Raw genomic sequence first — 26,450 nt, 5'->3', positions numbered from 1 at the left:
ATTTGCCATCTGGTATCCATCCCCTGATGACTGCCTTCCTCCATTCCTGCCTGAATTACACTCAGGCTATGCCTGACTTTTTCACCTTATCTTTGTGCTAATTGGAACACTGAAATAACATCCTAGTTTCACCACTCGGTTTAATGCAACTCCCCTGCTCTGAAACTTTTAAGAGTGCTCCACGGTCTCTAGGATAAATTCTAAGTCCCTTTACTTAACATTTAAAGCCCTCCACAATCTGGTTCCAGCCTGCTAATCTAGCCTTTTCTCCAGAGCTGCTTCTGTGGTTAGACCTTTGATTATGCTGTGCTTCAAAGAGAAGGCAGATCCTTGGTGGAAGATCACCCTTTGGCCAGCCACCTCTGGACTGATGATCTGATAGAGAGAGCGACTTGGTGAGAGTAGGAACCAAACTGTTCACTGCTCTCCCTGCTTCCATGTTCCCCTTCCTTACCAGGGAGAGACAACATACTAGGTATAGTGACAGTCTCCAAATGCTGCCAGGTCCCACTTCAGCCGTTTATAACAGGTGGCTGAACTGGAAAGAACCAAATGAGCTTAGTCTGCACAGAGCTTCCATGACAACCTGCTGACATCGTTGTTAAGCTTTCAACGCCCATGTGTATGTTTCCTAACGACTACATCATCCAGTAACTCAAGTCCAGTTCTAGAGCTGGGATGAAGATGAAGACCAAAGAGGAAAAGGGCCAAGCCTCCTGAGGTCAAGGAAGGACCCCCATTTCTTAGTATGGTTACATCTAATGATATCTGCGTGCATTTGCTCCATCTCAAAGATAGTCATTCAACTCATGTTCCAACAAAGATTTCATATTTCATTCTCCATGACTATAGAATTTCCTTCCAATTAATTGAAGGATACTGAACTTGCCTCAGTATCTTTTAATTTTTAAAAGTGAAACCATCACTGATATAAAAGATTCGGTTATGAAAGGTCTGGTGAGGACTGGAATGTACTGTCTGAAGTCAAAGCTAGCACTCTCTTGATGGTAAGAATCATTTCTTGGAATGGAACCATTTAATATCAGATGACAGGACTCATGGTTTATAGAAATATAGGTCCAGGAACTTCAGGAAATCTTTGAAAACACAAAACCAAAGGATTTTGAAGAGCTGATTCATGTTATTATTGTGTGGGTTACAGATCTCTAGAGGGTAGCGACTGTGTCTTTTCACCTCTTTATCTCTAACTTAGCTTGGTTCAAAGTCCAAATTGTGAGGTTCTCAATGATAATTCCTTTTTCTGAATTTTACTGTCTTGGAACGACATCTCCCAGCACCTGCTGTATACATACTCCACCCACTGGTTTCCTAGCCTATTGGATTTCCAAGAGCAGAGAAGACGAACTTCTTTTCTGTAACTCCAGTGCCCAGCCCACTTTGAAGCATGAAGCCCAAGGAATACTTAATGAATATTTAATGATCTTGATCCAAATGAACGTTATATCAACCACCATAGAGTAATAAATTGTTTGTAATAATTTATTTAATAAATAAGAGTAATAAATAAATGTTTGTTCATGGTAGTACCTATCATTACTTTCAGGTAAATGAAAGGTGTGCCAGGACACAGTTTTCATTTATCTGAACTCCTTTTAGTTCATATCAAGAATACATGTTAGTTAGAATAATGGAGACAAAGGCCCATCTTTCAGTTGAAAATGCCAAAGCAGAGAAAAATCTTATGAGCATTTATACTCAGAGCACCTGTGGGTATGCCAGTTTTGCTTCTTTCATTTTTATCTTCCTCCTTTTTCTAAATACGTAAGAAAGTCCTTTGCAATGTGTATAGTGTGACAGGATTTGGGAATTCAAAACCTAACACGATAACTCTCTTTGTCCCCAGGGGGCGGAAGCTAGAGGAGGATACAGAGAGGAAATAGCTCGGTGTGTGCTAAGGTAAGTTTGGAGCTAAAAATGCCTATGGGGGACAGTGAACCAGTGTTCAGGGAAAGTAATATCTAGCCAGAGACCTAAGGATCAGCAGAAGTATATCAAGAAGAGGGGAGCTGAAAAGTATTCCAGGCAGAAGGGTCAGCATGTAGAAAGAAGAGAAATGAGAGAGACAAGGTGCTTGGTACATCTAAGTAGCGACTTGAGTGGCTGGTGAGGGGAAGAGACAATTATGGGAGATAACGGTGGAAAAATCAGCATAGATTATATAAAAAATGGCTCTCAAAAAGCCATATTAACGAGTCTGGATTTAATCTTACCAGCAAAATTGGGAATGAGTGAAGAGTTTTAAGCTGGAGAGTGATATCATCAGAAATAAATATTAAAAGATGCTTCTGGTGTCTGAGTGGAGTTTGGATGAGATGGACAAAACGCTGGAGGAAGAGGGACGGATTAAAAGACTGTAGTAGCAATCCTGGTGAAAGATAAAAGTGGCTTGGATGAGCGTCATGGTGATGGGGATGGAAAAGAGTGGAAAGGTTCAGAAATATTTGGGACATAAAATTACTGATTAGACAGAGGAGATGCAAGGGGAGAGGAACTGAGAGGATGACACCCTGGTTCTGGACTTGGGGAACTGCATACATGGTGGTGTTCTTCATGAGATTAAGAACCAAAGAGAATGTGGCTGTTCCTCAAAAACTTAAACATGGATGTACTCATAAGACTAAGCAATTTCACTCCTATGTATATGTCCTCAAAACTGAAAACAGGTATTCAAACAAATACTTGTATATGAATGTTCATAGCAGCACTATTCTTATAGCCAAAAGGTGGAAACAACCCAACATCCGTCTTTGGAGGAAGGGACAAACAAATTGTGATATATACACACAATGGAATATTTTCAGCAATAAAAAGCAAAGAACTGCTGATACAGGCCACAACATCATGCTAAGTGAAAGAAACCAGAATCAAAAGGTCATGCATTTTATGATTCCACTTATATGAAATACCCTGAATAGGCAAATCCATAGAGACAGAAAGCAAATTGGTGTTTCCTTAGGGCTGAGGAGATGGAAGATGAGGAATAACTGCTTAATGGGAACAAAATTTATTTTGAGACAATGAACACGTTTCAGAACTAGACAGAGGAGGTGGCTGAACCACTTAAAAAAATTTTATTGATATAACAACGTACAAGCACATACATTCTTAACATACAAACATTTCATACATGGTGTACCATCAAAGGCTCACAATATCATCACACAGTTGTACGTTCATCACCATGATCATTTTTTAGAACATTTGCATCACTCCAGAAAAATAAATAAAAAGAAAAAAAAAAACGTCATACCTACCATACCCTTTACCCTTCCCTCTCATTGACCGCTAGTATTTCCATCTATCAAATATATATATATTTTAATTTTAACATTTGTTCTCCTATTATTTATTTATTTTTAATCCATATGTTTTACTCATCTGTCCATACCATAGATAAAAGGAACATCAGACACAAGGTTTTCACAATCACACAGTCATACTGCAAAAGCTATACCATTATACAATCATATTCAAGAAACATGGCTATTGGAACACAGCTCTATAGCTTCAGGCACTTCCCTCTAGCCTAACACACCTTAATCTAAAAAGGTGATATCTATATAATGCATAAGAATAACTTCCAGGATAACCTCTCGACTCTGAAATCTCTCAGCCACTGACACTTTATATTGTCTCATTTCTCTCTTCCCTCTTTCGGTCAAGAAGGCTTTCTCAATCATTTGTTGCTCATTCGAGGATTTTTGTCCTAGTCGCCAGGGAGATTTACACCCCTGGGAGTCATGTCCCACATAGAGAGGGGGAGGGCGGTGAGGTTGCTTGTCGTGTTGGCTGAGAGAGAGATAGGCCACATCTGAGCAGCACAAGAGGTTCTCTTAGGCCTAATTTTAGGTAGACTTAGCCTATCCTTTGTGGGGATAAGCTTCATAGGAACAAACCCCAAGATTGAGGGCTCGGCCTATTGATTTGGTTGCCCCAACTACTAATGAGAACGTCAGGTGTTCTCCAAATGGGGAAGAAGAATTTTCCTCCTTTCATGCCATTCCCCCAAGAGGACTTTGCAAATACTTTTTATTCACTGTTCAAATCACTCCGGGATTTATCGGGCACCACTCTGGGATTTATTGGGGCATCCCTTTGGACAAACCTACAAAATCTCATGCCCTATTCAAGGTTTCATGTACTTACACTTGAACCACATTTTAAGTGTACTAGATGCCACTGTATTGCTCACTTTAAAATGGTTTATGTTATGTGAATTTCACCTCAATTTTATAAAAGAGAACCACAGAGAAGGACAAAAATTATTAGAGAAGGGAGTAAGCTCAATTTCTGACATGTGGAGTTTTAGGGTTTGGGGACTATTCAAATGGATATGGCCAGGAGGCGGCTGCATTTATGGGTAGTTCAGGAAAGAAAAACTGGGATGAAAGAATGCTAATATTTCAGAAGGCATGGAAACAAATGACATCACTCAGAAAGTACGCATGCAGTGAGAAGAGAAGAGCAAGATAAGAACCTCAAAGAATCAACATTTAAAGGATGGACAGAGGAAGAAGAGAGAGAAAATCAAGGCTATTACCATGTCAATTAAGCCAAAGAGAGACCATGTTTCAAGAAATAGCTAGCATTCAGCAATCTCAGTGGCTGCTGGACAGTCAACTAAAATGAGCATTAAAAAGTGTCTCTTGGGGTGCGAGGGTAGTTCAGTGGTAGAATTCTCACCTGCCGTGTGGGAGACCTGGGTTCAATTCCCGGCCCATGTGCTTCCCAAAAGGAAATAAACAAACAAGCAAACAAACAAAAAATTCAACAAATGGTGCTGCAATAATGGGATACTTACATGGAAAAAGAACGACATGTGACCCCGCCATATAACACACACACACAAAAAAGTGTCCTTGGGGTGGTGCAAAGGTGGTTCACTGGCAGAACTCTCACCTGCCATGCCGAAGACCTGAGTTCGTTTCCTGGTGCCTGCTCATGCCAAAAAAAAAAAAAAAAAAAAAAAGTGTCCCTTGAATTTAACCACTAAATAGTCACTGGAGACTTGGCAAGTGCAGAGAGTGAATATATTAGGAGAGCAAATGGGAGGGGAGGGGTTGGAGACACTAAGCATGGATAATTGCTCCAAGAAGCATGGTGATAAAGGGGAAGCAAGAGAGAGGACAGCAGGTGAACTGAGTAGGGAGTAAATGGAATTTGTCTGGGGATGGGAAGAATATTTTACAAAAAATGGCCTTTCCAAAGTCAGCTACACATTCCGAGATCTTCACAGAGTATTGTCTTGTTTTTATTGACTCTTACTTTTTAACCTTGAGATTGACTTTAAAAAGGTACAAAAATTCAACAAGCAATAGTGAGTATATTCTAATAAAGGGAACACCAGTCAGCTCTCATAAATGTGACCATGAACAAGCCCTGTCAAGAGATATTTTTACAAATATAGAAGCAGAGCCATAAATTTAGCACTCAGGAAAATGTGTTTTCAAATGACTGAGAAAGAGAGGTCTTTTGAGATCTGTTTCCTCAACTTTAAAACTTTGGAGCATGGAGTATCTGCGTGCACACGTGTGTCTGTGCACAGAGGGGAGGTTTGTACTTACACTTCAAATATTAGGATGCTGACCTTGATGTTGCTATAACCTGTGATGAATATAATTGTTTTAGGGGAAGTAGGACATCATTGCTTTTATGTGACCTTTTTCTTCAAATATCTAATTTGAAAAGTGAATCCTTATTAATTCTCCTTAGAGAACAGAGAAAATTACAACTAGATTTCACAGAGCACTTAAGCGAATTAATTATTTTGTCCTACTAAATCCTAGCTATTTCTTGGTTTGTTCATGTGATTACCTATAATTTATTTCAATGCAAATTCCTATCTTCCAGTGATTAAAAGGCATCTTCCATAACTCTCTGTTGAATGGAATGAATGTGTTTCAAACACAGTAGGATCTGGACGAAAGGATATGAGTGGTGGGAAGCACTAAGGTCATTTCTAAAATGGTGACAGGGAACCAGTTCTCCCATCCTGCAAAAACTATACACCCACACTTAGTTTTTATATTGAACAAAATAAATACAGCTTGAAATATAATTCAATATATTAAAAATATAATTTCACCACTCAACCTCCTAATAAGAGGTTAGTTAAAAAAAAAAAATAGAGCTAAGAGTCATCCCTTGAGCTTGAAGAAAACATGTTGGCTAATGGCAGCCCACATCATTGCCAGGCACAATTTTAAGCATTTTATATGTGTTGACTTGTTTACTCTTCACAATATTCCTATGAAGTAACGACTATGATTATTCCCACTTTACAGATAAGGAAACTGAAGCACAAAATATTAAGTAATTGGTTCAAGACCATTAAGACAAAAGATGGTGAAGCAAAGAAGTGAATTCAGTTAGAACCCTTGCTCTTAACCCTTAACCACACTGCCTCTCATGCAACATGCCAGATTAGTTTCAGTGCTCATGGTGAATATTTAAATTTTGTGGAAAATCCACATTTATGTTACTAGAATTCTGTATCTAGCATGGGATTCACATTTAAGGAGAGGCAAAAAGAACGCACTTAATTATTAAGTGGTACAGAAGCTGGCTAGGCAAAATTCCAATTAGGGCATTTGCAAGCCAGTGAGATTTTATATTCTGAAGAGAAGACTGAGGAGTATCTTAATAAAGCTCTTTATCAGAGCTGCAACTGACTCCACTAGCCATTAGAACACACTTGGAACCACGTGAGCATGACCCTCTCACTTCCACCAGCAAGGAGTGAGACTTGGGAAGCCATGCCTCCTCCTTGCCTTGACTCCCTGTATTTTGCAATGGCACGTAACAGCACCGGCTAAAAGAAAGGCTGTTTAATTGGAGAATCTCTTCCCCTTCTTTAAAAACAGGAGGAATATTCACCACTCCAAAATGATTTAAGCATAGTCTTACCTGAAGGCAGAAGGCTGAACAAACTAATTGCCAAAGGTCTCTTCTAGTCCTCTGATGATTTTTTTTTTAACCATGAGAAATCTTAAAGAATGAAGAGCCAAGATTCATTTCTGCTTTCCCAGACTGAATCATCTCTCTGGGCCTTCACTTGTAGCCTGACAAAAAATTCCTAGGATACCCCAAGGGAGAGCAGATCTTACTGTTGTTCCTATTTACAGATTCAGCTGGGACCTTAACTGATTTTCTCAAGAACACAAACCAAGACATTTGTATGGCTAACATTAAAACTTCAGTGTCTTAGATTCCCATCCTTTGCTGAACAGAGCAGACCCTAGCACTAGTAGATCACTCCATATGGCAGACCAGAGGTGTCCCTCAAGGCATGTTTATGAAACAGCTGTTTGCAAGAAAATAATATTGTTCTGAGGTGATAGTTGAGAATTTGCGACTACTTCTTGGGGCTAAGGCTTACTTTTGCATCAGCTACAGAAAAAGAACAGTAGCCCAGAAAGAGCATTGGGAGCTGGGTTGAGTACCAGAAAACCAGTAGCTATTTGGGCCATTCTGAGAGTCCTGTGGTCTGATCTGACCTCGGGTTCTTCACCTGTAATATGGCAGGTGTATGGAGAACTTAGTCTAAAGACTTTGTGAGTTCTCTTCTAGCTCTAAAGACAAATGATATAAAAAGATGGCAAAGGCAAGATTTAAACTATTTAGGAAAAAAAATGGGGTCTTGAGCACATATTCATCTCTATGCCATTTGGTTCACAGCACAGCTTTTCAAACTATCTATCAAGGACTATGGCTTTACTTTTCTAATCTGTCATAGACCAATACTAGCACTCAGCTCATGTTACCTGGAACTCATCCCTGAGCATAACAACACCTGTACTGGTCTCTACCATGTTCAATGAAATGTCTACTGATGGCATGCTTAGATGTCATCATGGTGATATCAAGTCACTACTAACATTTCCAAATGCTTTACTGGCAATTTCTTTATCCTTCCATTGATAGGTAACAAACAGTTGGCTGGCCAGCAGCGATCACAGACCATATTTTGAATCGCAGTGGTTTAGAGAACCAAACAATCTCTGCGAACATCTTTGATTTTCCTGTAATAATGCAAGTCCCCTAAGGAACTGAGCATGGCATCTCTGACAACCTAGGTGAACTTTTTTTAAAAAAACAAGTAACTGGAAAGCATAAAACTACATTTTGTTTTTAACAAACTGCTGAGATAACTCTAGCCTCCACCATGTCAACTTAGTCTGCTCCACAATTTGTCTTTATGCTTCACAAATCCATCTGCCACACTGTCCTATTTTTCTGCCCTTGGGGTTGTTCTTTTCCATCCTCATTTTTAGTTGACAGGCCCAGGGCAGGCAGAGCAATCCTGGAATTCCTACTGAAGGTTCAAGGTAACAAACAAGAGCTTTCCCTGGATAGGAATCTGAGAGTGCGGCAGCTGTGCTGTGGGTGGGCAGCAGCTTCTCACCCTTGTAAGGAAGTGGCCAAGGACTTCCCTCCCAGCCTCCTGCCCTCCTCTGTGGACCATTTCCAAGGTGCCGCTGAACCCATACCGGCAAGTGAAGCTGTCTTCCGAAACGGTTGTGAATACTAAGCTTGGGACAGTCCTCTCAGTCGTTTCTGAAAGTAGAGGGAGTCTAATAAAATCAAACAATTTTAGGTTATGTATATATTGTACACTGTCACATCACTTTTCCCTTTTTAAAATACAAGCCATACCTGGTTGGGTGCCAAGTACAAGATGGTCCTAAGTACTTCACATATATAATTTTGTCCTCACCTCTACTCAATAAAGATGATCTCATCGTTCTCTGCATTTTGTAGAAGAGGATACTAAAGTAGAGAAGGAATAAAGTAACTGGCCCAAGGCTACCCAGCCAGCAAGGAGAGATCCTGGATTTCAACCCAGCTGATGCACAGGCCCTTAACTACAGCCCTCCACCATCTTTGTGCCCTAAGCAGTGAAAAGAGAAAGTGGGGCTGTATCCAGAAGATCAACTTGGCCGTGGGCACTGTTGATGGTGGTGCCAAATTAGCCTCATATGGATGACTGTTCCCCTCACAGGCTCTGTCAGTCCCTGTGAGCATAGGATGGTGGATACCAGACTCACCTGTAAGATCTCTATATTGTAAGATCACACATCGACCTGCCCAGAAAGACATAAGAATTCAAAAAGCATACTTTTTGAAAACTGTCAAAGAAAATATCAATAGGATGGCTGATATTTTCATCACGTCAAGGATGTAGAGGGTTTACAAGTGATCACAGTACAAGCTAGAGGGGCTACATGCAGTGATTTCAATTGCAAACATACTATTTTCAAAGCATTTTGCATAAGGGAAGTTTGGGGTGTAGCAATTAAAGGCTGAAAAATATCAGGCCAGCTGACAAGATAGTTTACTTTGCCCAATCACTTCAATAGAGCAATTGTTCCAAGGGCTGTAAAATGCAAGCATTTCCCAAATTTGGCTCTTAAGTGGTCTCAGTGTATTAGATACATTTCTCTCACTGTATTCATAGTTCTGGATATTTTAAACCCAATTTGCCAGACCAATAATAAGGCCATTATAATGGGGCCTATGACTTTGAGTCAGGCAAGATGCTTGGGATGCATCTAGTAGACCTTCCACTATTGTTATTAAGAAACACATATGCAATGTTGCAAATGCTTCACTGCAATTCCAGAGTGTTTTCTCCCTTACCTGTTCTACCTTCCAAAGCTGACCATAGTCATAAGCTTCCAGATTTCAGTCTCTAAAGAGGGACCTTTTTTACATAGATCTCAGGAGTTCCAGAAGGGCAGAGGAGGGACCAGAAACTAAGAAGAGATTGCAGGAAACATATACCAAGGGAGAAATCCTTTGCAACAATGAGAATTGCTTCAGTATGGAGCTGGGTGTTACTTTGTGAGAAAGTGAGTTTATTTTCACTTTCAGCCTTTCTGGAGGACTGCCTACTGACTTTCACTCATTGGGTTCACTATAAAATCCAGCATCAGATAGAAGTTGATCTAGATGAAATCTCAGTTAGGTATATTTTAAGATTTTATGGTTTTATGACCTGTCATAAAATCCCTGCCTCTAGGGTGCACAGGTGGTTCAGTGGTAGAATGCTCACCTTCTACATGGAAGACCTGGGTTTGATTCCCAGACCATGCATGCCTCTCTCCCAGCTGCCCCCCTCCAAAAAAATATCACTGCTTTTGAAAGTCAGTGTAGCATAGGATACAAGACAAAGGCCACCAGCTCTTAACTCAGAACCACCTTTCCATGGCTCAGTGCTTGAGAGGAACCTAAATCCACTATTTTCAAGCAACTAAAACATAAAATTTCATTCTGTATTGAAAATCATTATCAATGGCTTCATAAATCTTTTTAAGGTTCTGTTTTCAAAGCTACTTAATGGGGTGATTTTCATTATGGGACCAACACCAGTAACTCTGGGTTTTAGAGCAGCGGTTCTCAATTGGAGAGAATTTTGCCTGCCCTGGTCCCTGTCACAGGAGACACTGTCTGAAGATACTCAACATGCTGCTGCCATCAGAGAGTAGCGGCCAGGGCTGCTGCTTATCTTGAGTTTTCCAGGGCTGCCACAACATCTACCATAGACCGGTTGGTTTAAACAACACGAATTTACTCTTTTACAGTTTTGGAGGCCAGAAGCCAGCAGGATTATGCTTTCTCCGAAGTCCATAGTGTTCTGGTGGTGGTTTCCAGTCCATAACTCAATCTCTACCTCCATTATACGGCCATCTGTTCCTTCTGTCTCCTACTCCTGATCACGTTCAAATTTCCTCTGCTTATAAGACTCCAGCCCTACTGAATTAAAGCCCACCCTCACTCAGTTTGCCCTCATTTTAATTAACAACATCTTTTTAGATCCTTTTTACAAGTGGGTTCATATCCCCAGAACCAAGGGTTAGGACTTGAAATGTGTCTTTGGGGGGGCCTGGTTTAAATTCATAACACTCCTAAAACATCTTACAATGCACAGGATGTTCGTCACAACAATGAATGATCTGGTCCCACGTGTCAATACTGCCACAACTGAGAAACCCGGCTCTAGAGGGATGGAGGCGGCAACAATAACAACAGCATTACTCTTACTGACAGTCTGAATGCCAGCACTGTACTCAGCACTTCACTAATTCACAATATCGCGACACGGTGTAACAATTCTGAAAGGTGGGCACTGCTGTCCCCAATGTACAGATTAGGAAACTCAAGTCCTGACAGATGACATGGTTTGTCCAAGATTAAGCAACTCATGAAAGGTAGAACTAGGATTCAAACCAAGAGGGGTCAAACTCTGAAGTCCAGATTCCTGATCCGTATGCTAAAGTGGGGATCTCTTTACATAACCACACACTGTTTCCCACAGAGATTTAAGCTGTGCAGTACCAAGAAAGTGCAATGGGGAGCAAAAGGCTTTGGAAAGAGAAAGAATGGAGCCAAGCCTAAAATGGCAACTGCACTTCCTGAAAGAATTTGAAGGGGGCCACTTACAATGAGGGAAAGCCCAGCATTTCCTGGGTAGTGCATATGCTATACTGCTTTTTTTTTTTTATTTATTTAAAAATTTTTTTATTGTAGTAATATATAAACAACTCATAATTTCCTATATTAGCCACTTTCAACTGCACACTTCAGTGGTATTAATTATATTCCCAATACTGTGCTACCTTCACCAGCATCCACTACTATGCTGTTCCGAAACAGGCACTAGTGAGAGTCAAGGAGAGAGGAACATATTACCTACCCTTCCTATTACATCATGAGGTGAACTTGAGTGTAGTGTCACTGAATTTTTAGCTTAAAATAACAAAAACAACTTTTAATGGTGTTTTGGAGAAAGTGTTTTGGAGTTAGAGCCGAGTTCAAATTCTCACTCTTCTGCTTATTAACTGGGTCGTCTTGGGCAAATTTTTTCAACTCCTAAGCCTCCGTTTTCCCAAATGCATTATGGGCATCATCATCATTATCATCACCGCCTTGTGGGCATGTTACGAGGATTAAATGAGAAAATCAACGCATTAAATGAAGGCAAAAAGAGCTAGGCCAGTACCTACAACATAGTGAGAGACCAGTAAGTTTTAGGTGGTGTCATAGTGTTATTAGTTCTATTTTGGCAAAACAAAAAGATGGGGAAGACAAAAGGGCAGAACTGCTGAATGCGACCACGCAGGGTGGGGAATGAGGCGAGGAATGCACAAGGAGAGCCAATGTGGAGGGCTCCACTCCCTGCTGCGGAAGACCAGTGCATCGCGAGCATCACGGAGTTAAAAATATCAAGTACGAAGAACATAATGAATCCCAAGCAAGAGTCTCTTGTGATTTCAATGAACATTTCTGTGGTTGCCTTTTCTAGAACAGTTATTTGTGGGTGACTGTCATTTTCTTAGTTGGCAGGATCCCATAACATAACACCACATGCTTATGCCTGGTGGCTCCAGGATTCTGCTTGGAGCCTTCTAAGACCGCGGGAGAACTATGTGAATCCTGGTATTTGTCAGAGACAAACAGAGGCCCTCAGAAAAATCTCAAGTCAGAAATAGGAATGGACCATTCCACTTGCTTCTTGGATTTTCTTTTTAAAAATACGCATGGCCCTATCTGGGTTAGCAACCAGGCCGTGAATATTTTATTCAATGAATATCTGATGTGACACGTTTTAGAACTGTCAGCTGTTCAGATGAATTGGAGTCATCCTCGTGATGAAGCAGTTACTCATACTCGGGGCTTTGGTTTCCTGAGAACTTAACCTCTTTCCCCAAATATGACTTGGCTCCCAAAACAACTTCCTTTCATAGAGAAGTTTTTCTGCATGGTGGTATTTCTTTCTGAAAAGGGATCTCTAGTCAACTCCCCAAATTAGAGAATTTCAGCATGTTAGAGCTAGAAGGCCCTGAAAGATCTTTCGCTGAAGAGATGGGGAAACAGGCCAGAGAGAGTTGAGGGACTTGCCCAAGGTCACACAGTAAATTATCAGCAGAGCTGGACTTTACAATGATTTATTTCATTTTCTACGAGGTTTCTCATCTTCTCTGAGGTAATTCCAAGAGTGAAGGGGGAAAATTTCCCACAATTTCTCACTAATCAAATAAAGATAAGGACATTATATTTCAAAAACTTGAATATACCTGATGAAATTAGAAAGAAAAATCTAAATGGGAAAATTACAAGGCAAGCAATGACTCTTGAAGTAGCTGTGAAGTAGTTAGGGCTAGTATGGATCTCACTTCGAAAGCATCAACATGAGGTTCAGGTGTGGTCCCCAGGGACCATCACACACAGTGATGTCATGAACAACACTGACAATGGGCTCAAGCCAGAAACTGTTCCCTGGGGTTGTTTTAATATGGCACTCCAAAGGGAAATAAAGCATTCAGAAGATGTGGCATTCTATACTTACTAAATCTTTAAAAATAAGTGTGTACAGATTTTGCTTTTAATTATTTTGACCTTATTTGGCCTGTTTTACTTCTTATTTCTAGCAAGCCAAGAATACAATCAATTGACAGGGCATGCTGACATTACTCAAGGAAAAACTGTCCAAAAGAATGGTACGGTAGTGAAAAGGTTCTCTACTCCATTTCCAGCTGCCTAGATGCAATCATCCTAAGGCCATATTGCTCTTAATTTCAGCCAGAAATCTTTGAAAAATGGCAGAATCTTGTCCTTTGGATAAATAGCAAGCTTTCCTGACCTGTAACATTTTTTAGTCTGGTAAACCAAGGCTGTTTCCAATCAAGTTCAAATGAAAACTTGGATTCATTGTGGAACCTTTGGAGGAGGGAACTTAACTCTTCCAGAGCTACTCCCACTTATAGGAGTCTCGAAGGCAGGTATTTCCAAAGAGTTTCAAATTTCCTTGAGGCAAAGCACTAAGAATCAGTCTGAAATCAAGGGTCAGGGTTCTCCTTCTTTATCTATTTGTGTGAAACCTATTTTCTTATAAATACAATTTACTTCTCACTTCTCCTTGGGATTTCTAGGTATTAAAACAGGATTTCTATTACTTTTTTTTCATTTATAGCAATAGTTCTTTAATCTGACTATACACTAAAATTATCTGGAGTACTCTTTTAAAAACAGATTCCAGGGTTCTTCATCTGGGTTAGCAAATCCAAATGTCCTGGAAGGAGGCCAAAGGAATCTTTATTTAAAAAAAAATCTCTCCAGGTAACTGGGTATTACCAAGGGTTTAATAATTTCTCCCTTTCTCCTTTCCTTCCTCTTTTCTTCCCTACCTCTTGTGGGTTGCTCTCAAAATTCAAGCATCACATACAATAGTTTTAGAAGAGAGCCAATATTCTTAGCTCCAAACCACCACCTATTTACAAAAAACATGTTGGATGAAAACATATCTGTAAGCCTGGAACTTCTTGTGTAGCTACTGGCACCACAAAGAATCTTAGAATCAGAATTAGAAAGATGATTATGTTCTTTCTTCTTGAAGCTATCTAAGGAAACAGACAAATGTTGAAGTACATATGTCTTACGTTTTATTTGAAGTCCATTTATCACATGTAGACCTAAAGGAGTAAGGCTTGGGCGGGCAATGGTGGTGCAATGGCAGAGTTCTCACCTGCCATGCAGGAGACCCAGATTTGTTTCCCTGTGACTGCTCATGCAAAAAAAAAAAAAAGAAGGTTTGGCCTAAATCCTACATATACTTAAAAGTTCTGAATTAGGTTGATACTATCTCTCCTTTTCCTAAACTTGTAGAATCCTCTCTGTTCTTTGATTTCTATTCTCTGTTCCTCTTTGAGTATCTTCAAGCTGTTGCTGGTTAACCAACAGGAACTTCAAGGCCCTACTATATTAATATACGCTATAGTTTTTAAAACAATTCATCTATCTCTCTAGAATATTCTGATTTATTGCCCAGAAGTGACTCAGACTAGTGGAGATGAAATCTAAAGATCTACAGATTAGTGTTTTGCTTCAAATGAAGAAAGTTTTCTTTATTTAATGGCTCTGTTACATCTGATCTATAGATACTTTCCTAGATTTCTATTATAGAAAGATCAGATTATGACTCTCATCTCTGTCACTCATATTTTCTCTTAAACTCTTCCCCTTTCCTCTAAATTCTCGTCTTCTTTCCCAATAATTTACTTTTCTGTAGTTTCCCTAATGCTGTCAGTATCTCCACTGCAGTTTTCAATTCAACAATTAATGTTTCTCAAAGACTGAATTCTTAGCCACCATTCTTAAAGTTTCCCTGTACCTGTGTCTTTTGCCATGTAATTCTTTTTTGTTTTTTAGATGTATGGTCCAGGAATAAAACTCGGGTCTCCTTTATGGAAAGCGAGCATTCTACCACTGAACCACCCATGCACCCTGCCATGTAATTCTGAAGTTCCTTCCACTGAAAGTTGAGTGTCCATCTCCTACCCTTAATTTTGGATTTGCCACGTGAACTTGCTTTGGCTAATGGTTATGGGCAGCTTTGAGCCAAAGCCTTGTTTCTCTTCAGCCCTCTTGGATTTCTATTGTTGCTATAAAAGGAAAATACCTTGGCTACCTCATTAATCTAAAGAGAATAAGAGCAGACTCAATTTAAGCTGAAGCTTAGAGCCACTTAGCCAAGCTCAGCCAAAATTAGCAGAGTCATGCAACCAGTCTGTATAGATTGTATAACACTATATAGGATGCTTATGTGTGTGAATCTTTCATATGACATTCTGTGTGAGAGAACTCAACTATGCCTTGACCATAGGAAACTGACTTAGGTCACTCAGTGTCCTGTATGGGAGAAGAGAGAGCAGTATCTCTCTTTCCTTGGGACTAGAGCCTAAATATGCTGGACATAACATTAAAGAAGATGTGAATATGAAGACGGGAAGCAGAAATTGACTTCCAGAGTAGGAAGACACTCATTCCCTGGAGAAGCCCTGGGGAGGAAATAATGCCCATTTGCAGCCCTGATCCTACAGAGAGCAGATCTAGGGGAGACAACTCCCCCCCCCCCCCCCAGCTAGATAGGCAGTGCTCCATAAAGCCATGACTGTGGCAGAAGAAAATGTCCCCTGAATTCAGGCCTGTGTATTCCCCCACCCCTTTAGCCTATTATGATTTCTTTTCTTTTGATGAGGGTATCTGTCCTTAAAAGGGTTCAAATGGATCACAACTATATTGAGCAAGCTCTTTAGTTTGTTGACTCAATAGCTAAAAATAAATTTCCTTTATTTTTCTTAGTATGGTCATTCCCAACAAAGCCCCTAATGCTTACGCTTCACTCCAATATTAACATAGCCAAAACTGAATCTCAATTTATGACTCTCCTACCATGTACAATGGCTTGTCCTGAAGGTGAGAATTACCACATATTGGGCCAGAAGAACAAGTTCAAGCCAAAGTACCAATTTAATTGGAAATGCCACGTTTTCCAATGCTATGTTAAAAATACGGAAAAGTTCATATAACTAATTTTATTCTATTTTTCAAATCTTTTCTGCCTTCTGTCGATAATAACACCTACTGGATGAAGTGAATGCAAATGTCGAGCTCAATGAGAAAAGAGGCCCACATTTTATAAAAATCATTTTTAAGTCAAGTATTCTGCCCATCAGCATGGGTACTGTCTCTCTCCACATCAAGTTTGCCTAAGAGGGATCCCAGAATTCCCATCAAGGTTTTTTCACTGCAACCTGGAACTCCTTAGCAGCACAACACTGGCCCACCGAGAACTTGTACTGTAGCTCTCATTACGAATAGTCTATGCCCAGGCCACTTGGTTGTTAAGATTTTGCCAAGGTAGACTGGTGAGTAATCCCCAGGCTTCTTCTACCAGGCAGGGATCCCCAGGGGCATAGTGGATACACTCCCATTCCTGCCATTCAACAAATAGTTTTGGACATCTACTTTGTGCCAGACACATCTGTAATGACTATGCAATACAAATAAGAAAGGAAGGGACAGGAAAGTGGTAGGGACTTTTAGCAAGAGAAGAAGTAAAGAGATACCGTATTGTGTCAACTGTCACTACAGCTAAAAGTACCACGCACTTACCATTGTGAGATCCAAAAGCAAACTTCCTAGAAAACCATTTTGCAGAGCTACCTTTGCCTCTCCCATTTGTTGTCAACATTTCCACTAATCCTTGGCTCTCCCCTCTTGACTAAGATGTAGCAAGCTGAGCCATTTTAGAGGAAAGGGAACCCCTGAGGCTCAGGAATCAAAGTTGCTTCCCTCTGACCCATCTCCCTTTCTATCATCTGGGCTTCTAACAGGAAGTTCCTGTTCTCACAAGCTGAATCCATTATTTACAGGGTTATAACTTTCTCCCTCCAATGGCTAGGAACAGTATAGCCTTTACCCTTTATATTTTATGAAAAAATGTGTATGTATGTGTGTACATATAACATATGTAATTTATATATTTATATATATATATAAATTTTGTTGGATGGTTTCCTCCATGCAAAGCTTGGCCAAGCTGCTCTAAGGGCTCTTTAAGGGACTTTAGGGTCTAAGAAAAGCAGGGACATGAGTTGAAGTTTATGTTCAGGGTTTATATTTTACCTGGTTTCCCTTTTGGGGACATGATTGGAGTCCCCTGGGTGCCCTCAGAGTCATTTGCTCTCAGGTAAAAATGGCTGTTTAATAGTTTAGCCATTACCCTCTGTATACTGAAAGAGCTAGAATCTCAGAAGATTTCAGGCAGAATTTGGTGGGATGGGGTGAGGGGGAGATGTGGTCCTAGGACATCTATGCTCACCACCTTCCATTCCCACCCTGAATCTCTGGTTGGGTGTGCAGGGACCTGTGATGGTCACAGTTCCCAAGTGGAAAGCTGCATTTTTGCACTTGTACGAGCCTGTCCAGCCAGTGGCCACAGGGATGTCATTATCTTTCAGACTCAACTGCTGAGAACCACAAAAGAAGCAAAACACCCTCTGAAGTCAAAGTAGACAATACAAAGTTAATTGTTAGAGAACAGGCACTTAACTTTCAATAGTACCCTCCCTGGTCCCCATTCAGCTTTTTTGCACACTTGATTTTAATTCCAAGACCCTCAGCTTTAGTTTTCCCATTTCAAAACTTATCAAATGCATCAAATTAGAAAACAGACCCACTACAATAATAATAATAATTGCCTGAAACAAAAGAGGGAAAAAGACAAAAGCTGATACAAGAGCTCAAAAAAGCCCACCAAATGTGTGTGGGGGGGGAGGCACTTAGTGAAGGGGCAAGCTACTTACACATTTCATTGCCCATGAAGACATCACTGTATTATACTGTAGCTCAATACAATAAATGCTATTCAAAATAATAACTCTGGGTCATCTAGAAAAGTTTACATGGCATTCAATGTACTCTTTTCAGGAAGGTATTTCTAAAGCACTGGGAAAAGGGGACAGCATTGAGAATTATTCCCTAGATGAGAGTAGTGGTTACTCCACTGTCAAACACGGGGTGATGGGACTGGAAGCCACGTACCTCTGAATGTTATCTTCAAGTTGCTTGACTCTGAACTCATCCTCCTCAGACTGCCGCCTTCTGGCTTCCTCCTCTTCGGCAGTTCCAGCAGGTATGCCCTGCAGCAGCCATTTTTCCCGAAGTACTTTGGACTGTGGGAATGAGGGAAAGAACAGCGGAGTTGGTGCCTTCTCGTCCACTCCCTCCCCTCTCTCCACAGTGACACCGTTTTGGCTCCATCCATCATCAGTGTTCATCACCCTCCTCTCTAACGTGGCTCCGTACTTCCCCCCAGCCCTACCTCCAAAGAACCACCAGAGGGATTCATTTCTACATTTCCTATTATTAAAAAATTTGAAAACATACAAAAAAGAGGGAACTGAATAATGTAGGAACATATGACTTTATCTAGATTTAACTATTATTAACATTTTGCCATAGTTCCCCATCTATTTTTGCCACCAAAGCATTGTAAAGTAAATAACAAACATCATGACACTTCACCCATTAAAACACTTCAGTAAAATCTTCCAAAAGGTAGGATATTTTTGTATGAAACTACAATTTCATTATAAAATTTCTTTAGATCACCTAATAACCAGTACATATTCAAGTGCTTTTTTTTTTTTTTTAAGATGAATCTATGTCAGGCAGGAATGTATTGAAATTCCTTTCAAGACTCCCAACTGTCCTCAGTAGAGGTTGCCAAATGTTTTTAAAATCATGGACCCCAATGACAGTATACTAATATAGCAGGGAGGAGGACACAGAGTTTTTGGGTTTTAGCCAATGGTTGGTGATGGGGGTGGTAGTTTACTGCTTGCTTTAAGAGGAGAGATGAAGTCCAGCTCAAGAGAAAGGCATGTTGAAACTCTCTAACATGCAAGGGTGAGGGAAGCATGAGAGGAGATTTTTGCTTGGGGTTTCATGGCCCCTTGATGGCAAGTAGCAGCTACTGGGTGTTTGTAGAGCCTGCCACCTGCAGATTGTGGTTGAGGACCAGTATGGGTTCATCTGGACCCGTAGGCATCATGGGTATGGAGGTACCTCCACAACTGCCAGAAACCGGGCATGTGACCAGTTCTACATAACAGTGGACAACAAAGGAACAGGGATAAAGGCTCTAAAGGCAGCCAACACAGAGCAAGGACCATGTTCCCTTGTTCTCTGATTATCAAACAGAAGTTTGTGCTATTTTGTTAGGTTTTTGTGAGCAAGGAAAGGAAGCTATCATAATGACCAAGTCTGAATTTTTTGTCTAGGGAGGAATGTAGGCTTGGAACCAATTAAATCTGGATTAAAAAAATAAGAGAATGGAACCTATATTCAACATTGTAGACCAAAATTAACACTATAGGTTCCTTTCTGTAGCTCTTATGAGCAAAGGATGCAGAGTTCCACAGTCTCTCATTTTATATAGGATTAAGGGCTACTTATTATGAACCCTTAAAATGAGTTATTAAAAATTACCAACATTTAGTAATAATAAGTGCTAATACATTAATGGTTCTGATTCACCTTTTTCTCTGGGAAGCCCAGCATCTAATAAGTACTGCAGAGACCCTGCTGGACACACAGGAACAAACTCCAATAAGAGGATTTCCTGCAATTCTGGGAAGGATCTTTGCTAGCAACACATGATCCATGTGGTGTCCAGTGAGCCATGGTTTTCACTGGTGTTATTCTTTTTAATTATGAATCATAGTTCACCAACATCTGTTTGTATATTCTTACAGGGCATTGAGAGGCATATTTATAGGACTCAACCCACAATTTTCTAATCACTAGATATAAAGATTCACTTAGGGATACCTAAATCAATAGGCCATGCCCTTGATCCTGAGGCTTATTCTTGTGAAGCTTATGTAGGTAGCAGAGAAGCTTAGACTACCAATAGGTATGCCTAAGAGTTACTACTGGAGAAACTCTTTTGTTGCTCAGATGTGGCCTCGCTCTCCAAGCTCAGCTTTGTGCGTGAAATCATTGCCCTCCCCTCTATGTGGGACATGCCATCCAAGGGTGAAAGTCTCCCTGGCAATGTAGGAGATGGCGCCCAGGAATGAATCTGGCCCAGGCACTGTGGGATCAACAATTCCATCCTGACCAGAAGGGGGAAAAGAAGCATAACTAATAAAGTACCAGTGGCTGAGAGAGTTCAAATAGAGTCGAGAGGCGACCCTGGAGGTTGCTCTTAAGCAAGCTTTAGTTAGACCTTGCTATCTATTATAACCTGCCAACCCCCAATCAGGCCATTCCAGCCAATCCTAAAGAACACCTAGGGCAATATACAAGATTCCACAAGGGTAAATGCCACTAGAGTAACTTTCCAGAAACTTACAACCTCCAGAAGGGTCCCTGGACCGGATAAGACCTGAAACCTAGAGGGCCTAGCTTCTACAGAACATTAGATAGTTCCATCTCCCCACCCCATATTAATGACAGACCCTTCCAACATGAAAAAGTTAAATGGCCATAGCCCAAACATCCCTAAAGAGAGGGATGGAAAGATTATAGGTGATGGTGGAATTATACAGAGAAGATAGGATTTAACAAATGAATACGAATGCTGAATCATTAAATTGATTATCTCTTTTAGTCTCCAGTATCTTAGAGCAGCTAGAAGTAAAAACCTAAAATTGTGGAATTGTGACCCATGTCAGACTCTGAAGTATGTTCTACAATTAATTGTGGTGCTGTGCTTTGAAATTTATTGCTTTTTTGTATATACACTATTTTTTCACAAAAAAAGAAAGAAGTCAATTGTAATGATAAAAAAATAATTAAACCTTCTAGCCTTCTATATTCTGAAACAGCTAGAAGGAAAAATATGAGAGGATTGTATGTTAGGCCAAGACAAACTCTGGGATCTGTCCTTAATTATTTGTTGAAAAGCGCTTTGAAAACTATTGCTTTTTATTTCTTTGCTTTGTATATAAATATATATATTATACTATACAATAAAAAAGTTATAAAAAAAAGTTAGAATGCCTATTGCCCAAATACCCAAAAAGAGAGGGATAGAAAGACCAAAGGTGATGGTGGAGTTATACAGAAAAGATGGGATTTAACAAATGAATACAAATGATGAATCATTAAATTGATTATCTCTTTTAGTCTCCAGTATTTCAGAGCAGCTAGAAGTGAAAACCTAAAACTATGGAATTGTAACCCATGCCAAACTCTGAAAAATGTTCTATTTCTAATTGTGGTGCTGGTCTTTGAAATTTATTGCTTTTTTGTGTATATGTTATTTTTCACAAAAAGTTGATTGTGATGATCAAAAAAGTATTTAATCCCTCTAGCTTCCTATATTCTGGAGTAGCCAGAAGGAAAAATCTGAGAGGATCATACGGTAGCCCATGACAAACTCTGGGATCTGTCCTGTAACTACTTGTTGAAGAGTGCTTTGAAAACTATTGCTTTTTTTCTTTCTTTGCTTTGCATATATGTTATACTATACAATAAAAAAGTTTATAAAAAATTCATGCATGTGTTCCCCAACTGACCTGCTAATGTGGTTGCAGACATGATCCCTCAACTGACCCCAAAATTCTTATTCAGTTACATTTCATAGGTAATATGTCACCTGCAGATGAAGTCTGCATAAATAATGTGCTAATACTACCAAAGTAAAAGGAAAAAAAAATGCTTCTTCAAAAAAAATTTATAGGCCATGTTTTATAATACAAAATCATGTATAGATGTTCACAGAATAATTTGTTTATGTTGGTTGCGCTCTAAAGCTTTTTCACAGAGAAATTTCACCATTGGAAAGTGGGAATGGGTGGGGCAAGTTGGCTGCTCTTCCTCAGTGAGCTACGGAAGGAAAAAAAAATTAAGAACAACTGTTCTCCACTCAAGCCACACAAAATTTGTCTAACAGATCATGTTCACACAGTGGGAGAAGCAGTGTTGAACAGGGGCTAAGAGTAAGAGACTCTGGATCTGGCCTGCACAGGTGCAGACCCCACCTCTGTTATTTATGAGTTGAATGTACCTTGGGATGGGCTCCTTAACCTCTCTCTCTTTTTAAAAATATTTTTATTGATAAAACAACATGCAAACAGATGAACATTCTTAACATACAGACATTCCATACATGGGGTACAATCAGAGGCTCATAATATCATCACATAGTTGTGTATTCATCACTGTGATCATTTTTTTGAACATTTGCATCACTCCAGAAAAAGAAAGTAAAAAGGAAAAACTCATACATACCATATCCCTTACTCCTCCCTCTCATTGACCATTAGTACTTCCATCTACCCATTTACTTTTCTTTCTTAAATTTTAACATGGGCAGGCACCAGGAAATGAAACTGGGTCTCCAGCATGGAAGGCGGGAACTCTGCCATTGAGCCACTGTGGCCCGCCCTACCCATTTCATTTTAACCTTTGTTCCCCCTACTATGTTTATTTTTTATCCATATTTTTTACTCATCTGTCCATATCCTAGATAAAAGAAGCATCAGATATAAGGTCCTAAACTTCTCTTGAAACTCAGTTTCCTCATCTGTCAAATGCAGATGGCAACAGTGCCTATCTCAGAGGTTTGCTATGAAAAAGAAATGAATTCATACACAAAAAATGCCTGGCACATACTTAGTTTATTTTGGTTGTTTCTGTTTGTCCTGTGCCCTCGGCCTCCTGATGTTAAAAAAACAAAAAAGCACAGCTGATTCTTCACCTGGCCTAAAAGGAATGCTTTTAGGAAAACTCACCAATTCAAACACATTTACCTCCAAAGTTTTCCTCAACCTGCTCCAGACCCCTCTGGGTTGCCTCTGAGAGCAGACAGCCATGAGCTTTTGAGTCTGAAGGCATTCACGCATGGAGTGCTCTGGTCAAAAGCATCAGTTTCCCCTTTACTCTTCTGGTCCTTATTGGCTTCCTGAGTGTCTCAAAATTTGATGACAAGCAGAACTCAGAAGTAAAAACTGAAAATAAAAAGTTGTGGGTTCTCCCCCCAGCTCCCTTATTCTCCAAATTACAAACATTGAAAGAAAGAAAGAAAGAAAGAAATGGGCCATAGCTTATGGTTGCTAATAACTGTCAAACTTCACACATCTATTGTCAAATGGAACCAACCATGAAGAGTGAAGAAAAGAAAAGAGAGCAGTTGAAGAGCTGACAGCTAGACAAACGGAGGCTCGTGAAAGGCTGGACAGAGTCCCTAAAGTAAATCTTGCTCTATGGGCCTGCCCAGTTTGGGGAAACAAAACTAGAACAGAGAACTGAGCATCTCAAACTTTAGTGTGTGTAATAATCACCAAGAGAGCTTGCTAAAATGTAGATTCCAGGGCCCCACCCCCAGATTCTGATTTGGTAAGTCTGGGGTAAGGCCTGAGAATCTGAATTTTAACCAGCTCCCAGGTGATGCTGTGGCTCATGCTGCTTGTCCGAGGGCCACAATTTGAGTTGCGCTGTGTTACAACCTGTGACCATCCAAGCACCTGAAGCACCACCACAAGGTGCTCAGACTCACAAATCTAACCCAGGACTTCTCATCTTCTCACAGAGCTGTCTCTCCTACTGCAGTCCCACCTGAGGGATCAGGGATGCCCCCATCCATTCACTATATGCAGGTGCTGTGCTAGGCCTGAGAAACACAGCTCTGGAAGACAGGTAAGACCCTACTCTCAGGAAGCCTGTTTCAGTTTGCTAAAGCTGCAGGAATACAATACACCAGAAATGGATTGGCTTTTACAAAAGGGATTTATTAAGTTACAAGTTTACACTTTTAAGGCCACAAAAATGTTCAAATCAGGGCATCAACAAGAGGATACCTTTACTCAAGAAAGGCCACTCACATTCAGTGTTACACTGTCAGTTGGGAAGTCACATGGCTGACATCTCCTGGTCCTTTGTCCCCAGGTTGTAGTGTTTTCAGTGTCTGATTCCAGTGGCTTTCTATGTTAGTTTTCCAAGCATCTCCAAATGTCTGTGTCTAGTAGTCTGCTCTCTGCATTGGCTCTTTTAAGGACTCCAGTAAACTAATTAAGACCTACCTTGAATGGGTGGGGTCACATTTCCATGGAAATAGTCCAATCAAAAGATCCTGCCCACAACTGGGTGGATCACATCTCCATGGAAACAACAAATAAAAAGATCCCACCCAAACAATAGATCTTTCTCCACAAGATTGATTTAGGATTAAAAGAACATGGCTTTTCTGGGCATACATAACAGTTTCAAACCAGCACAGAGCCTTTGTTCCAATATACAATGAAACAAAATAATTTCAGACAATGACATGTGCATGGCAGGAGACAGATAGGACAATATGGCAGAGAGGCACCAAGGGAGTACACTTTAGGTAGGAGAGGTCTCTCTGAGGATTTGACATTTGAGCTGAAAGCTGAAAAAGGGAATATAAATCCACTAAATTCCAGGGAGGAATATTCCAGGCAGAGGGCCTGGAAAATTCAACAGTCCAGAGAAGGGATCAAATTTGGTATGTTTGGAGACCAGAAAGAAAATTCATGTGGCTGGATCACAATGGGCAGGGATAGAACTAGATGGGGAAAGAGGAAAGCAGGGGTGAGATTAGGTAGGATTCTATAGCCTTATTAAGGGTTTGTTCTAAGTTCCATTGGAAGAAGAAAAGATTGCAAGGTGCAGGATTTCAAAGCATGAGCTATGGAGTCCATTGTGTTGCTGAAGGAAATTAAAAGCATGGAGGCATATTTCATGTTGAAGTAGAATCAACATGACTAGCCAACAGATTAGATGTGGGGGATGAGAAAAAAAGGGTGGAATTAAAGGTGATGTGTAGATATTTGGTTTGAACAAAAGGATGGATGGTAGTGCCATTAACTGAAGATGGGGAAGACTAGAGGAGGAAAGGTGCCAGAAGAGCAGAAAACTTCCATTTTTGGCATATTAAATTCAAGAGGCTTATAAATGGAAGTGACATCCATCCATCTCAGTGGAGCTGTCAGGAAAGCAGTTGAATGCAGGAGCCTGGAGTTCAGGAGATAAAAGAGCTGGAGACATCAAGTTGGGCATCATCAATAATAAACAATATTTATGAGATTGGGTGATATTTATGATATTTATGGGATTGGGATTTATAGGACTGGATAACAACAATGACCAACACAATGATGACGATGATAGCTAGTTCTTACAGAGCTTTTGCTGTTTTAAGAGCAAAATATAAATTTATTTAACTGTCACAAATATTCCATGAGGTAGGAACTAATATTAAAGTAACTTATCCATGGTTGTACTGCTAATAAGGCATGATCTGGGATTTGAAAGGTGCACTCTATCATTCAGCCTCTCTGCATAAGATCACCTAAGAATCTTTTTTATCCCCCAAACAGAATTTAAAAATGCACTGGGCACCACTGACCTACTCCCTAACATGGATAACTGTTTTCCAGCTTTTCTTACAGTGGGTTCCGTATAGATGCTCTCTCTCCCTCTTGTATCTGAGTTACTCATAGTTAGGTGCTGTATGTTTTATTCTTCCAGAGGTTGACTTGAGAGGCCATTACTGGTGATAATAAATACCTGTCGGATGAATGAATTATCAAAAACCATGCACAAACACTGTACTTTAGTGTGATGGTTTGGAAGCTGAGGTCTGGAGCGAAGACATCTTCTTGGGCCAAGGGAGCCAACCCACCCGTGTATGTGGAAATCTCTCCCAGATTGGGAAAAGTCTGGCCATCACACTCCCCTCTTCTAAGGGGGTTGAGTCTATGCACCAGAGACTGCAGAGTGCGGATGCCACTGAGATGCTTGAGGAGGGCGTGGCCTAGAGTTTGGCCATGACCCCAATGCTTGGAGATGTTGGAGCCCTCACCTCGGTGTTTGCAGAGAGCAGGGTCACTGCACAGGCCCTTGGGGAAGGATGAGGCTGCTGTTTCATCAAGTGCAGAGGACAAAGCACCATTCTATAGGTGACTCTCCAACTATGAAATCTAATGAAGCATGCCTTGTAGGGTTTCAGAACTGTTTGGGACCTGTGACTTCTATTTTCCCTCTAATTTCTCCCTACAGCAATGGGAATGCTTACACTCTGATTGTCCCTCTTTTGTATACTGGAAGCAGAA

The 26,450-nt window shown here is 40.4% G+C and overlaps 1 protein-coding gene across 3 annotated transcripts in view; it reads right to left on the bottom strand.

Moving 5' to 3' along the window:
- PALM2AKAP2 (PALM2 and AKAP2 fusion) overlaps nucleotides 1-26,450 on the bottom strand; it is a 544,302-nt gene that overhangs the window by 249,778 nt on the left and 268,074 nt on the right. For all 3 annotated transcript variants that reach the window (XM_077141591.1, XM_077141578.1, XM_077141583.1), the window contains exon 4: nucleotides 18,406-18,536. In XM_077141591.1, coding sequence (XP_076997706.1) covers nucleotides 18,406-18,536 — 131 coding nt within the window. The remainder of the gene's footprint in view (nucleotides 1-18,405; nucleotides 18,537-26,450) is intronic.

The sequence above is a fragment of the Tamandua tetradactyla genome, chromosome 2 (assembly GCF_023851605.1).
Source record: "Tamandua tetradactyla isolate mTamTet1 chromosome 2, mTamTet1.pri, whole genome shotgun sequence".
In the NCBI taxonomy this organism is placed as follows: Eukaryota; Metazoa; Chordata; class Mammalia; order Pilosa; family Myrmecophagidae; genus Tamandua; species Tamandua tetradactyla.
This window is presented reverse-complemented; position numbering and strand designations above follow the sequence as displayed.